The sequence below is a fragment of the Ostrea edulis genome, chromosome 6 (genome assembly GCF_947568905.1).
Source record: "Ostrea edulis chromosome 6, xbOstEdul1.1, whole genome shotgun sequence".
Classification (NCBI taxonomy): domain Eukaryota; kingdom Metazoa; phylum Mollusca; class Bivalvia; order Ostreida; family Ostreidae; genus Ostrea; species Ostrea edulis.
This window is the reverse complement of record NC_079169.1, coordinates 26,047,120-26,063,421: the sequence shown is the minus strand read 5'-3', so window position 1 is coordinate 26,063,421 and position 16,302 is coordinate 26,047,120. Positions and strand designations below refer to the sequence as shown.

Sequence of the window (16,302 nt, the reverse complement as noted above, 5' to 3'; positions counted from 1 at the left end):
TCGATCAAATGTAATTGTATTGCTCGACAATCTCAAGAATGTTCTGAAATAATTCGAAAACAATTCTAAATCATTTGATAAATTCTCACATATTTGCCTCATAGCATTCCAGTGTTCTCAAATGATTCCGAAGGTATTTTCATTCGCCTGATGAAATCTCAAAAGTACACCTCATTATCTAAAACAAATCTAAGTGTATAATCTCAATATATCTCACATTCTAAAGAACTGTTAAATCGAATTAATCTAACTTGTATTTTTTTTAAACTGTCTATAATTTTTAATTTGTTAGTATCACACTTCTTAAAACATGTGGAAGTAAATTTCCTTTTCTCAAACGAGTTCTTAATTATGCCTAGAACTTGTATTACATCAATGTATCCAATCCATGGTGCACTAGGTGAGGATTAAACCCCTTTTTGCATCCACGGTGCATTATGAATAGTCATATATGTTATATAATGTTATGTAACTGTAACAGGAAGGGAGAAAATGCAACGGACCAGACCGGGATTCGAACCCGGGCCCCCTGAATCTCTAGTCAGGTGCTCTACCAACTGAGCTATCTGGCCACCGGCGATCGAACCCGGCTGACCGCTACATAACAATAACTCCTTTATATGACCTAGAAATCCATTATTTGAGGTGTCCTGCCTCTAGTAGCGTAGCGCTGGGTAAACAATGAATTCTCTTGTGTAGAATTAAAATACCTTCAGCTACATGTATGTTTTTCTTCTTTTTGCTTATATGAAACATTGAAATCAAATTTCTGAATTTAACAATATTATCGCAGCCAATACTTTTCCCTGTTTCTAATTATACACAATAATATAGGGTTATTGAACTTACGAGTGCCAATATTCACCTATATAAGTTCAATAACCCTTTTATTATAAGCTAAAGTATTTAGTTGTTAAATTATATCCCTTTTCACTCAAACTACACCAAAATAGACGGGAAGTAATTAATATTGGTATCTAAGGTGAAGGAGTGCAATATCAGAATGCATTTCTTAACTGTTCAATATTTAACCCGTCATTAATGCATGAAGCAAACTGATTTTGTAAATGGGGACATCATAATTTATGTACAATAAAACATTTTGCTTAAGTACATATCAAATACCGGCTCTGTCAGATTCGGAGGACCGTCGTCTGCCATTTTGGTTTGTTTACGTCGTTACGGTAACGTCAATATTGAACGCACATACTTGGAATGTTTAGGGCGCATACAATTTACGCAATGCAAAGTTAGCGTTCAATAAATTCTCAGGATATTGAACGCTAACATTCTCTAGATTTTACGCAGATTTTATAATAGACTATTTATTAGCTATATAATAATGTACTATATAACATTATTTTATAATAGACTATTTATTAGCTATATAATAATGTACTATATAACATTATTTTCTTTAATACATGTAATGATTGACACCTGTAGATGATTTAGTAATTACTGTGCTGTAGATATGTCCAATCCAGGGGGCCCTGGCACTCTAGGCGAGGATTAAAATGGGTTACTTGATAATAAAAGAAAAAAAATAAGCTTATATCCATATAATTTTGAATGCTTTTCAAATGATTCCAAAACAATATTGTGATTTTCTTTAATTTTAATATAAAACTTCATTCTTTTCAATTTACAAGAACAAAGCAAAAATATCTAAATTCAATATTGGTTTTGTAGGATAATTATATCAAATTAAATCACATAACGTTATCTCTAAATTAAAAGTTAGGGTCTAAATATGTTTGTTATTATATATAGTATAATACCGGTGAAATTGTTATAGCTGCAGAACACACTTTGAACGAAAGTGTAACACACAACAACGTCAACAGGCCTCATCACTGTGTTCATTTCCTTATCGATACATTGAATACATGTATGATAATGTGACATATCAACAGAAGTAGATTCATTTCATGCACAGTCAACAGTTGATATTGTTAATCTCTCTTCAGAAGTCTATTTTATACAAACCACGGGATACTCGAGCCCGGTCCGATGAAAACAAAAGGCAAAAACAAAACGCGGAACGGAAACATAACAGAACAAAACAAAAAACAAAAACAAAACAAAAAACAGATCGGGATATTCAAAATATATAAATTATATAGTTTTCTTAATGAAATATAACATAACAGGTAGATTTTGTCTTGATACATGCATTAATGAATGTCAAGCACATTCATTTATATCAATGAAAATATGATATTTTATTCAATTATTTTACACAATGTATTAATATTTCCTGTGCTACAGCACTAATAATATAAAGTGCATTCATTCAGCAATTAGCGCATTCTATGCAAGGTGAAGATAACGAACAGTGATCAATCTCATAACTCCTACAAGCAATACAAAATAGATAGTTGGGCAAACACGGACCCCTGGACACACCAGAGGTGGGATCAGGTGCCTAGGAGGAGTAAGCATCCCCTGTTGACCGGTCACACCCGCCGTGAGCCCCATATCCTGATCAGGTAAACGGAGTTATCCGCAGTCGAAATCAGTGTGCCAAGAACGGCTTAACAATCGGTATGAAACACGTCAGACAGAATTTGACCCAAAACGAGGTTGTACTGACGAAGTAGATCGTTATAACGACCATAGAATTTGCGAAATGCTGACTTCAATCGAGACTTTTGAAATCCCTGTACCACCAACTTGTTTGTCAGTAGCTTACCTCGATTTAAAAACTGACTATACGCAGAACAAGCTCTTGCATATCGAATCAGTTGAGATATATAAACACCATATGCAGGTGATAATGGAATATTGCTACATAAATATGGGAAGTTGACGATGGAGAAGCTGAAATCATCCCGTTTGTCATACAGTTGAGTTGTCAGTTTGCCGTTAATGTCTACTTTCAATAAAATATCTAAGTATGAAGCAGAAGTGGACGACTCTGTGGTGTCCTTTATTTCGAGCTCACAGGGATATATCAAATCGACATATGAATGAAAGCTGTCATTGTTAATAGACAAAACGTCATCGATATATCTAAAAGTCGAATTGAAGGCCACAGCGAGAGATTTTTTCTTCTCACGTAGAAGTTTTTGAATAAATTCTGCTTCATATGAATATAAAAACAGGTCAGCTAACAAAGGAGCACAATTCATGCCCATGGGAATTCCAACAGACTGTTGGAAGACCTGATCACCAAAGACCACGAAGATATTGTCAATGAGGAACTCTAGCATATTTTTTATTTCAACTTCAGAGTACTTGTGCGTGGAATCAGAGTGGTGTTTAACAAAATAAGTTTTTGAATGACTGATCACTAGATATGAATATTTCCTTTTTACTACGGTATACTTTCGTAGAATGGTTGTGTCCAAAGTTATGTTTTAATTATCATTGATAATCGTCTTAATTGCAAATTTTTTTTCCTGGCGTATATGATATACATTTGTAACGATGTTGTCTTTTCACTGATGTAATTGGATTTTAGGTGGGGTTCTCATTTTTCTAAGCAAAATCAAGAATACGAACGACTGAGACCAATTTACACGAAATTTCCTATAACTGTGTTGAAGTGTTTGAGAAAGTGGTAGGGGATCTGACCGAAGACTATATACAATGTATCATTCATTGCGTCACCTGATAGGCTATATAATTCTTAAGAATTATCTGTATAAAGAAAAAAAAATGGGCCACTTTCTATCCCCTCCTCACGGACATCTACACTCCCCATGGTAAATTGTCGTAAGTGTTGGTTGTACTCTGCGTTAAAAGCACGATTATATCCTGCGTAGGAATGGTTGTATTCGAATGACGTTTGGCCACGTTGGAATCACTCTTTGCTTTCAAACGCCTTACTAGTTAGGTGTAAACTAATTGCTTCTATATTCCACATTTCGAAAACTCAGTGGATAAAATACGTGAACACGACTACTCAACGTATGTGGAACCAACTCAAAGTTCCCTGGAACTGTGAACGACCTGTGAAACACGTCAATATACAGTTTAAACCTTCTGAATTAAAACTTAACTGTTTACACGAAATACCTTGTTATGGAGAGATTCAGAAAGGAAATTTGTGAGAAATGCTGTGTCACATGAGCACATTTATTTTTATCAACATATTCCATTCTGCAGGGTCCTTATATCTGTAAAGCACCCGTAAAATCATCCGTCATTTTGGAAGACAAACTTTTGATTAACTAGTGTAAGTGTTTCAAGGTAAATCTCTACCAGCACAAGGAGCGTGTGATGTTCCCTTCATGTACAAGAAAACGAGATCATTCGACTCTCGTGTGTGTGTAATCAGTAAGCAACCAAATAAAATAACATCGACTTTTAATGTTTGTTATATACAATATCCCGTTCTTTACTTCTTTACACTGATTAACAGGAAGAAAAATAAACCAATGCAATAGTGATAAATGGTATTTACAAATGCTGAACTGAAGCTGGTTTTCAACTTCTAAAAGCTGGACTGGGACACTAGTTGTGGTCATTCATTCGTCGAAGGTGAAAGGGCTTTATCTATTGTCTGATTCCGGGGAGTTATAGAGTAAGTAGCTGTATGTATCTATTGTCTGATTCCGGGGAGTTATAGAGTAAGTAGCTGTATGTATCTATTGTCTGATTCCGGGGAGTTATAGAGTAAGTAGCTGTCTGGAGGCAATAATTATATATTTACATATCTGACTAGCATATTAAGTCACTATACTAAAGCACTGGAAAAGCTGTAGACAAAGAAAATTTTTGTCAAATTTTATTACACTGAATCTATTTTTTCTTTGCAGACGATATTCCGAGATTATCAGACTTTACAAAGAAAGGAAAAATTAGGTACTGTTTGAATAGTCACTGCACAGAGAAAACTTGTCCAAGGGGCCTTGTCATTTATGAAAGCATGTTGTTCGTCTATAATTCCAAAGATTCAATAATAGAAACTTCTGGTATAGGATATTTTGTTAGTGTCGTCAGCTGAAAAATATACCTACCGGTAACGATAAAATATGAAATCACCAATATATGTAGACCATGTGTGTGAAGGAAGGTTTGTAGTAACAAGTTTGGAAATGGGGGTTGATTTAGTTGATATGAATAACGACACTGTTTGTTCCAATAAATGTGGATATTTCAAAATACGTCATACTCTCTAATTGCGTTTGTGGTCATGGTGACACTTCTAAAAGGAACAAAATCTATCCTCAGTTGATTGTTAAATATTTGAAAGATATTCATCTCCGAAATTGATACTGCACATGGTACAATAAGCACGGTGGTGTATGACAATCAAAATATAACGATCTTGGTAGTTTTAAAAGATGGGACGGTGACACGGTTATGTAGACATTGAAGGACGACGAACGAAGAATCTATCACTAATGATATGAAAATTGCATGCACTTAAATTCTATATATTCTACTCATGAAGTTGCCATTGGGGGGAAATAGTTTTTCTTTTTTCAAATCGAGAAAACAGGACGTTCCAACAAATAGTATTGAATTAAGTACAGAGTTTCTTGATATGCATGAATAACATCCATGTGCAATGCAGTGTCATAATTTAGAAATTCATTTTAAAATTAAGGATTATCTCCCCCATGCATAGCTCTTATCCTTAAACGAATTTGACTCCACTTTTTGGCTCTGTTTTACCCTAAAATAGCTCTTACAAGTTTATTGTTATTTCGGATTTCATATATTTCGGTTGAGCACTGTTCGTTGTCTTCACCTTGCACTGAAGAGACATTATTTGTCGAAATGCGCATCATTAGTTTTACATTATAGCAACATTTTAGAAACTGGATGGGATTTTAAGTAACATTATTCCGTCTCCAGTTCTCCCAGTTAAACTTGTACTGGTATGTTGGCCGATGTGTTCGTTTAAGGAGTTCCTGAATGCGACAGTAACGCCGCCACGGGTCGTCGATGCTAATCTTAGTATGGGTTGCCCACTGGATGTTGCGAATTTTCTCAATAACGTTGGATCGCACTAGTGTCTCTAGTACTTCATACTCACAGCCTTCACAATTCATTGTCAGTAGATCAAGTTCGTAAACTCCAACTCCTGAAATATGGAATGAAATCATATATCTTGCATCAAGTTTAAAGCAGTTAAAAAGAGTGGTTTTTTCTTTCTCTTCAAAATTGTACTTTGCTATGTTTGATTGCTTAATTACTCAAAATGCAGAAGTATTGATAAACTTTAAAAAAGCGTATGAAATGGATCACCTAGATCTGTTAAGAAGTCTATGACATTAACAATATAGATAGGAATGGTTCCATTCTTCTTGGAGAACTTCGTCGTTGCGCACGCATTATTTCCCTCTAGGTTTACCATGACTCTTTCCGTTTTAGACCCAAGTCCTATATTGTAAACACAGACTTTCTCATTTCCTTTAAACTTTTTTCCCAGAATATCTGTGTATCGCTTCAATGGCTCCAAAATGATATAGTTCATGTTATAGAGCTGTGTGAAGTTCCCGGCATCCCAGCCCCAGTTCCCTCCTACCTCTATCATAAGTTTTTTGTCATTCAGATATTTATGATGGGTTCTTCGAATATTTTGTAATCTCCCTTGGTCACCTCCAAAAAAATTCCCGTAATCTCTCTGGTAATCCTGTTTGCTGGTGCTCATACACTTTCTGACATTGTTCAAATCTTTGGAAGTTAGCTCTGTGTCCCTTGGCTGCAAGTGAGATCTGGCGAACCGACCGATCGTCTCAACATTGATATTATTTCCAATTTCCCCACTCCATTTCAAATGTTCTACATAATTTTGCACAACGGGATTGAATGCTTGTCCTTTGAGTGGAAGACTAAGTCTACGTCTAATTACTGTGTTCACAGACTGATCCGCAGTGTATGGATCATCTGAGTTCTCGAATTTGATCATAAATGAATTGTACTCATTTTGCATGGTTTCTGTGACTTGGTTTTCTGTCGGATTTTTTTCAAAGTAAACAAAGATCAAAAGACAAAGGCCTGCAGTCAGTCCAAAGAACATAATTCTAATTCGAGGCTTCCTCATGACTCTGAAAATGTAGGAAGACACTAAAATATCAATGTATCCTTATTTGAAAAGAGCAGTACAGCTGTATAAGAATTTTATTATGCTTGGATATATCACATGTTGATACGATTTTTCAAAATTAGTTTTAGAATCGATATGGTAATATTAGACAAAGTATTGGGATATCATGAATTGAAACGTATACTTTAAGGGTTTTATTTAGAGTTTTAAATCAGTCAATTACATGAATTTTACAACGTAAGGACGTTTGATTTCTTATAAATTCGCTATTGCGTGAACAGGTGAAGATAACGAACAGTGATCAATCACATAACTCCTACAAGGAATATTAAATTAAAAGCTGGGCAAACACGGACCCCCGGGTGTACCAGAGGTGAGATCAGGTGCCTTGGAGGAGTAAGCATCCCATGCCGACCGGTCACACCTGCCGTGAACCATATGTCTTGATCAGGTAAAAGTAATAATCTGCAGTCAAAATCAGTGTGTAGATTTGCATAAATCTTGAAAATACTCGGGTATACGGGGTGTCTAGTCACCTATTCGTGTATATATGTTTAATTTGACACATCAAGTAAGAGACTAAGAATATGACAACATAAAGTAAATTGACCTTTCTGGCTTCTGTTCTGGAGATCTTTCATTTGTAATAGTTTGATATAATCTGTGCCATGAAGATGCATTTTGAGGATATGTACTACATGCTACAGCGAAATTTAAATATCTAGCATACAGAATACAAATAAGATGGTCAGGCCCATGGTTTCGATATATATAACCTATATTCAGATAGGTTCAACGGATGTTCATATTCAGATAGGTTCAACTGGAATAAATTAAAGGGACTGGTTCACGATTTTTGATAAAAATATTTTTCATTTTTGATGTTAAAACATTGAAAATATAACTCATTTAATGTTGAGAGCCAAAATTTTTACCTTCTGAATGCAAGAATAAAAGCAATATTTTAGCCTTAAATCTGTGTTAAACAAAGACTCAAGTCTTTATCTGTATACAAAGAAAGACGTGAAATATTAAATCTGTGATATAAAGCATCTTAATTTTGCATAGTCACAAATTTTTACTTTTAGATAACACATTTTACCCCCAAAATGCTTGAAATATGAAATATATAATAAATTTAGATCGATATCCATTTATTTTAAAAAATTCGTAAACAATAACATACTGCAATCTTTGTTTACAAAACAAATATTAAACTCTCTAAAATGAGCTTCTGTGATAATGTATAACCTTAATTTTTATGTGAAATCTTTTAAACACATTAGACAGTAGATTTTGATCATTAAAAGTGAAAAAGAAGATTTTGGGGGAAATCGTGAATCAGTCCCTTTAATGTAATTAGGATCATGCATTTCCTTGAAAATTAAAGCCTACTTAAACCAATTCTTGTCCTACAGAACTTCTATGAATAAATAAGCATATCGCACAGAGAAATGCTGAAAGACAACCTACCTTCCTGTGCCGATGGAAACTATCTACAGTAATTAGCACCCTTCGCATTCGGAGAAATCGATTCTTACCGGGTGTGGAAAGAAACAGTCTACACACATCTGTCCTCTTATTTTGTACTGTGAGATACCTGTAATAGACTTGAACTTTATGTGATAATGTATAGATACAGATATTAACCAATGGTTTGCCAGCAATAATCCTGTTTCATTTTAGTTTTTATAGAATGTAAGGACAAACGAATCATGGGGTGCATGTACCACTAATTTCTGCAAAATTGGCCAGCTATCCGAATTCATCCATACTCCTGTTGTTTTATTTTACTCCACTTTATGGCACTCTATTTTCCCCTAAAATAGCTCTAGCAAGTTTATTGTTATTTCGGTTTTCAAACATTTCGGTTGAGCATCACTGAAGAGACATTATTTGTCGAAATGCGCATCTGGTGCCTCAAAATTGGTATCGTATAAGTTTTACATATCGCCGTTGTAAACCTAGATACAAGGGCTGTTCTATATGTATTGCACGATATCTCAAAAGCAGTGAAATAAACATTACATCCCTTCAAAGTATTCTCCGTGGTTTGAAATACATAATTTCAATCTCTGAATTCATTTCTGACACACGTCACGGTACGCTGATTTAGGTAGACCTCCGAGGCACTGACAGATGGCTGAGCCAAGGGCTTGTCGGGACTTGTAACGACGACCAGATAAGAACTTTTTAAGTTTTGGGAAAAGGGAAAAGTCGCATGGGGCTAGATTTGGAGAGTATGGTGGGTGTGGCAAGACGGTAGCCTTCTCCGACTTCAAAAAATGCTTCACAAGCTCAGATGTATGTGATGGAGTATTATCATGAAGTAGACGAACATGCCCAAATCCTGATACAGGGCGTCGTTTATGATAATATTTCTTGAGCTTTTTCCGTATAACATCTCGGTAATACCAACTTGTAACACTTTTGCCCTTCGACACCGGAATTTGTTCGGCTATACCAACACATGAGAAGAATATGCAATAAAGAACCTTATTTGTGCTTATGGTTCTTTTGGCAACTACAGGCCTTCTACCGTGTTTAGTTAGCCATATTTGTTTCCAATTTTCTTTGCTGGTTCGAAATAGTGAACCCATGTTTCGTCACCAGTGACAATGTTTGCAAATTGTCTTTGATTGGATTTGGGAAACATTTTTGAGCAATTGCTTAGCGGTTTGAACTTGTACCCGTTTTTGGTCATCCGTCAATACATGCGGTATCCATCTGGCAGAAATCTTTCGTACTTTCAAAATAGGCTTCAAAATGAAATGCACCCGCGATAGCGATATGCCAATCGTATATCTGCCATCACTTTCAATTATATCCCTGACTTTTGAGACATTTGTCTTGCCTGTTACAGTCACAGGTCGACTAGATTTTGCTGCATCTTTGACAGATTCTGTGCCAGACAGAAATTTCTTTCTCCACCTATGAACTGTCTCATGTAAAACTTATACGGTACCAATTTTGATGCACCAGATGCGCATTTCGACAAATAATGTCTCTCCAGTGATGCTCAACCGAAATGTTTGAAATCCGAAATAACTATGAAGTTTTAGATCTAAATATAGCCAAAAAACAGCGTGCCAAACAAGTGGAGACAAATTCGTCCAAGGATAAGAGCTATGCATGAGGGAGATAATCCTTAATTTGAAATGAATTTCTAAATTTTATAACAGCAATTAAATATACATCCGTATTTTCAAGCTAGTAACGAAGTACTTAGCTACTGGGCTGTAGAGACCCTCGGGGACTAACAGTCCACCAGCAGAGGCCTCGCATAAGATACCTCATCAGACCCATAAACCTCCCCCAATTCAGAAAAAATCTGCATTACCGAATGACCGAGTTTTGTGCGAACTTTTATATAAGCTCTGATTTCTTCAATATTCTCAACCCGTTTCCCAACCATTTTTACAACAGTGGTCAACGACTGGCTCTATTGAAATGACTACACGTTTAAAACTATGTGGAGCGGAAGGCTCGTGTTTATACCGTTGGAAAGGTATTGAATAGAGCAATTCAAGAGTATCGTCATCCACGAAATCGTGCAAAATGTTATCGCGTTGTGGTACAATACACATTACATATCGAACAGCCCTTGTGCATGTATTATTCTTAAACACTATTTTATTGTTTGAACAGTATTTTATTCATGTATATATAAAATACATACATAAATAGGTAGGGACAATGCCTATATAAGCCCTCTCCATTGGTCACAGGTCAGTTATGACAGAATGTAGTTTAAAATATAGTAAATAATTTTATCAGTATAAATGAAATTTTGTTATTATGATGTCGCAAAATAAGGATGTAAAAACCCCTCCCAAATTTTAGCCTTCAAATCATAATGAAATTGTGTTCAGGGTGAGATCTTGCCGTTCCTTTGTCATATGAGCTGTAGAAAAACCTAATACGGTTTACCTGATTATCTCTAGTGACAGTTTTCTAAATGCACATTGATGTGATATTCAAGATAGTTTAGAAAATATTCAAGGTCACATGGATTGGGATTAATGGTACATGTGCAAGACTTCGGTGTAGGCAATAATTGTGTAATGCAGGTAGGTTACATTTGCATGGATATATCACCTATTTTAAAAGGTCCTAAATTCAGAGAGATACTCGGTCTTTCAATTGGCGACAGAACTTCATCTATGTTATGAATTCTGTCGAAGTTTATTCCAGACGATGGGTAAATATAAAAAAGCAGAACTCGATACCTTGTCAGAATGGATTAAAATTATAAGAGGAACATTAAAATCCTGTATTAGACTCATTAAATCAAAACTACGTACAATATATCCCTCTGTGTTTAATAAACCAGAAGTGATCAAAGAATGAGATAGGTTACATAAGGAATATGTTTTGATTCCAGCTGACAAAGCTTGTAACAACATTGTCTTTGTAAGGCTCATTATTACAACTGTATTTTAAACGAACTTAATTACACATTTGATAATCGTACTTATACTCCAACGGCCCTATCAAAAGATAATGTTCTTCAAAATTATGCTTCAATTTTGACACATTTTATATCCCAGTTAATGGGAAGGATAACTATGAATTACCATACCTATACTGGATTTCTAGACTTTGCAAAACTCTTACAAAGATACATTGCTGGATCGAGTAAATAGTCTACCAAGCCCTATCTTTGCTCCACATGAAGATATTATCAGCTAAGAAGGAGAAACTTCAAACGTACTGTGCCACAACATATGCCAGAAGTAGTGTAAATCAAATGTGGGTTCTAAAAAGTTTGAAAGAACTTTTAGTAAACTTGAAATCACAAAACTTTTCTCAAATCAACATCAAAACGTATCTCTTTTCAATACTTTGCACGACCATTAATCACGATGAATTAAAGACTAGACTTTCTGAATTCATAGATAGCTGCTTCTTCAACAACGACAACATGGAAAAGGGATATATTGTAGGAGTTATGAGATTGATCACTGTTCGTTATCTTCACCTTGCATTCGTATCTAGTTATCATTCATTAAAAAAAATACTTTGTTCAACACCATTCTGATTCTACGAGCAAGTACTCTTAAGTTGAAATAAAAAATATACTGAAGTTCCTCATTGAAAATATACCCGTAGTCTTTAATGATCAGGTCTTCCATCAGTCTGTTGGAATTCCCATGGGCACGATTTGTGCTCCATTGTTAGGTGATCTGTTTTTATATTCTTATGAAGCAGTGTTTATTCAAAAGCTTCTACATAAGAAGAAAACATACCTTGCCGTGGCCATCAACTCAACATTTAGATATATTGACGAAGTTTTATCTATTAGAAATAATCAATTTCATTCATATGTCTATTCGATATACCCCTGTGATCTCAGGTTAAAAGACACCACGGAGTCCTTCACATCTGCTTCGTACTTAGATATTCTATTGAAAATAGTTATTAACGGCACACAAACAACTCAACTTTATGACAAACGGGATGATTTCAGCTTCTCCATCGTCAACTTATCATATTTATGTAGCAATATTCAATTATAACCTTCATATGGTCTTTATTTTTCTCAATTGATTCGATCCACAAAATCTTGTTCTACGTATGATTAGTTTTTAAATCGAGACAGGCTATTGACAAACAAGTTGATGTTACAGGGGTGTCAACAGTCTCATTTAAAGTCAGCATTTCGCAAATTATATGGTCCTTCCAATGATCTAGTTTTCCAATATGACCTATGATTGGGTCAAATACTGTCTGACATGTTTCATACCGATTGTTGGGCCGTTCATGGCACGCTGATTTTGACTACGAATTACTCCGTTTTGGGTACAAAAGAATCACTTAAAAACAGAATTCTTATTTCTTGTCATATATGATATAGTCGGCTTCTTTGAAGTTGGAGTTTCTGCGCCGGTGCGACACCGGCCTTTGCAAGCCCTCCGTGTCACACTGTGTATAAAATTGTAGTTTCTGAAGATGGACAATTTTAAATTGTTTGAATGAGGCGATTTTGTGCTCCATCTTAATTTGGTTGATTTTCAAATTCTTTGTAATTGGTGGTGTAATTCATATTGATATCAATTGACGTTGGTCTTCGTACGATAGTTATGATTTGTTTGTTTATTTAATTGAGAACATCAATAACGATGTTTCGAAGATCTTGCATACCAAGCGCTCAAGTCTAAGTGGCATTATTTATGCAAGTATTTCTTCACCTAGTGAATTTTGGCGTCTTTAAATTTGATATTGTACACATTACGCAAAGCGACGAGTTTTCTTCAGCTGGACTGTTGAAATCAAAAGGGAATCAATCGGTCACTGATGATAACAGCGACAATTGCTTTGTGTTAGCATCAAATTACAAGCGGTTGTCACATGTGAAGTTTCTTTTTTCTTATATCTATTAGATCCCCAAACATTGACTTCATTTGATTTCAACAGTAGGGAGTTCCACTCATTTATAACAACTGATGTACATGAATTCTTACAGACTTTACGTTTATGTAGAGGTAAATTGTAAAATTTAGAGTGTTTCTTGTGTTGTAATTTTACCAAAAAATTGTCTTTAAGATAGTGTAAAACTTATACGGTATCAATTTTGATGCACCAGATGCTCATTTCGACAAATAATGTCTCTTCAGTGATGCTCATCCGAAATGTTTGAAATCCGAAATAACTATGAAGTTTTAGAGCTAAATATAGCCAAAAACAGCGTGCCAAAAAAAGTGGAGCCAAATTCGTCCAAAGATAAGAGCTATGCATGAGGGAGATAATCCTTAATTTTGAAATGAATTTCTAAATTTTATTACAGCAATTAAATATACATCCGTATTTTCAAGCTAGTAACGAAGTACTATTAGATCCCCAAACATTGACTTCATTTGATTTCAACAGTTGGGAGTTCAACTCATTTATAACAACTGATGTACATGAATTCTTACAGACTTGACGTTTATGTAGAGGTAAATTGTAATATTTAGAGTGTTTCTTGTGTTGTAATTTTACCAAAAAATTGTCTTTAAGACAGTGTAGAGTCAAATTCTGGTTCACTTTATCCATTGTTTTTATTTTTATTGTTTTGTCTAATGTTGTGAAGCGGTTCCTAACCTCTTATTAAATAAAGAGATTATCTCGATGCTAATAAACTTTACCATGTAACTATTCTTGCTGCAATTTAATTTTTTTTTCTAATTTTGCAGATTTGTTCCGACTTTTACATCTTCCTTATCGGATCGAGCCAACTCTAGATAACCTTTTTCATAATTCCAACATTGTAGTAGATTGGTTGAGAATCCAAGATTTCAGAAAATCATTGAATAAAGCAATATATGAAAATAGTTTAAACGCTTGAAAATTTCTGAGACATTGTTTAAGAACTTGATTGGTCAATTTTAATTAAGAAATAAGACATCATTTTAAGATATCTATCGGGATGTAAATACGGGTTGGTCACGTGATCAAATTTCATAAAGCCCGAAGCTTATTACTTATATTTACATTTTTGATCGATAACCATTGCTGAATTGTGTTAACAACACGTTTCCATACATTTCACATTGTTGACCTACATAAAGCCTCGTTCAAAATGACGAAAACACAATAAAGTTCTATCTAATATAGAACTGTTTTAATTATTAAGACGCTGAAAAGCAAGTATATCAGCAAATGCATACAATGTATACATTAACTCAGGAATATACAATTGAAAACTCTTCCTTGGGTCTAAATTGGTAACTATGGAAAAACTGGTTAAAAACGTACTGCGAAAGGAGGATGCGCAACGTTACATGTTTGTTTAATACGCTGTTGTTGAAGACCGACTTCGAAATATACTACTCAAAATCTGATAAGGATCACTAGGTTATATGTGTGTAATTTACCACTAACATAACAAAAGACATAAATTTGACCCAGAAACGTGTTTACTCAGGTTATGAATGAAAATTCATGAACGCCATGAACTTTTATCAATACGGAATGCTTGAAATCTGATAACAACACCAAAAGGCATTTCATTACAAAAAGTTAACAGCAAACCAGAGAAAGAATTACACAGTTTTTGGGGATAGTCCATCATTACACTTAGTCGATGAAGTGTCAATACCGGGTATGGTCTCCCGTTGCATCAATGACGGCTTGACAACGTCGAGCCATGCTGTCAATAAGCACCCAGATGTTTCCAATGGGAAGGTTGTTCCACTCTTCCACGAGAGAGTTACCGAGCTCTGCCAAAGTCGTGGGTTGAAAGGACAACCTTCAGCATGTTCCATACATGCTCAATCGGGTTCAAGTCCGGCGAGCGCGCTGGCCAGTCCATACGGACAATTGTCTCCTGCTGAAGGTACTGCTCCACCACCCTGGCGCGATAAGGACGGGCGTTATCATCCATCAGAATGAACTCAGGACCAACAGCACCAGCGTAGGGTCTGATGTAAACATCGAGGATCTCATCCCGGTACCGCACCCACGCCATTGTTCCTCTTTCCAGGACATGAAGATCTGTTCCTCCATCCCTGCTGATTCCACCCTAGACCATGATGGAACCACCACCATAACGGTCATGTTAACTGATGTTGGCATCATGGAAACGTTCACGTTGTCGTCGCCACACTCGTGCCTCCTGTCTGTAAAGTCCAAACAATACCTGGACTCATCGTTCTGTGTCCAAGTGACATGATCTTCAGCCCAGTCCAATCGCTCCCGTCGGTGTCGAACTGTCAGAGGGACTCGAACACATGCCCTTCTCGAGTTGAGACCTGCATTGTGAAGCCGATTCTGTATCGTCTGACTTGACACATACACCCCCGATGCGTTCAGGAGGTCGTTACGTAGGCTGGTTGCTATCCAGAAGGGATGGCGTCGTACCTGAAGAGGCACAAAATTGTCTTGGCGTTGGGTTGTCGACCTCTGACGACCACCCCCATGTCGGTGTGCTGCTGTACCAAAAGTTTGATGTCGGTTCCAGACCCTGTTTACAACGCTCTGGCTGACGTTTAGTGCATTTGCAACGTCACGTTGTGAATAGCCAGCGTCAAGCATTCTAATACATCTGCCCAGTTGTTCTGTCGTCAGGCGACACCTTACACGTTGAGGGGGCATTGTGTTGATAATCGTAGTGTAAACACTCAGGTGAGTTTGAAATTTTATAAAGAATCAGACACCGATGCCTGAGTGAAAATCGTGTAATGGTAGCAAAAGCAAAAACTGTGATGAGAAACGCATTTTGTATGGCATGAAATGCACGTGCAAGTTTGTTGAAGACGTTTTTGATTTCACTTGGACACAATATTGCCAGTTATGCAGTTATTAATTTTTTAAAC

The 16,302-nt window shown here is 35.9% G+C and overlaps 1 protein-coding gene and 1 non-coding gene across 2 annotated transcripts; both read right to left on the bottom strand.

The window, feature by feature from the left end:
* Positions 1–499: 499 nt before the first annotated feature.
* On the bottom strand, positions 500–572 carry Trnas-aga (transfer RNA serine (anticodon AGA)). Its single transcript has one exon. It is a non-coding gene; the product is annotated as a tRNA-Ser (tRNA).
* Positions 573–5,786: 5,214 nt separating this feature from the next.
* LOC125647080 (uncharacterized) lies at positions 5,787–7,003 on the bottom strand. Its single transcript, XM_048873773.2, has 2 exons — positions 6,205–7,003; positions 5,787–6,040 (listed from the first exon to the last, which is right to left on the bottom strand). Exons 1-2 carry the CDS (start codon positions 7,001–7,003, stop codon positions 5,787–5,789), a joined length of 1,053 nt encoding a protein of 350 aa, XP_048729730.2.
* Between the last annotated feature and the right edge of the window lie 9,299 nt (positions 7,004–16,302).

Bases quoted from the DNA above. Each gene is read 5' to 3' on its own strand.
- LOC125647080 (XM_048873773.2), bottom strand. From the start codon at position 7,003: ATGAGGAAGCCTCGAATTAGAATTATGTTCTTTGGACTGACTGCAGGC. The intron at 6,041-6,204 runs GTGATCCATTTC...TCCATATTTCAG, and splicing joins AGACTTCTTAACAGATCTAG to GAGTTGGAGTTTACGAACTT.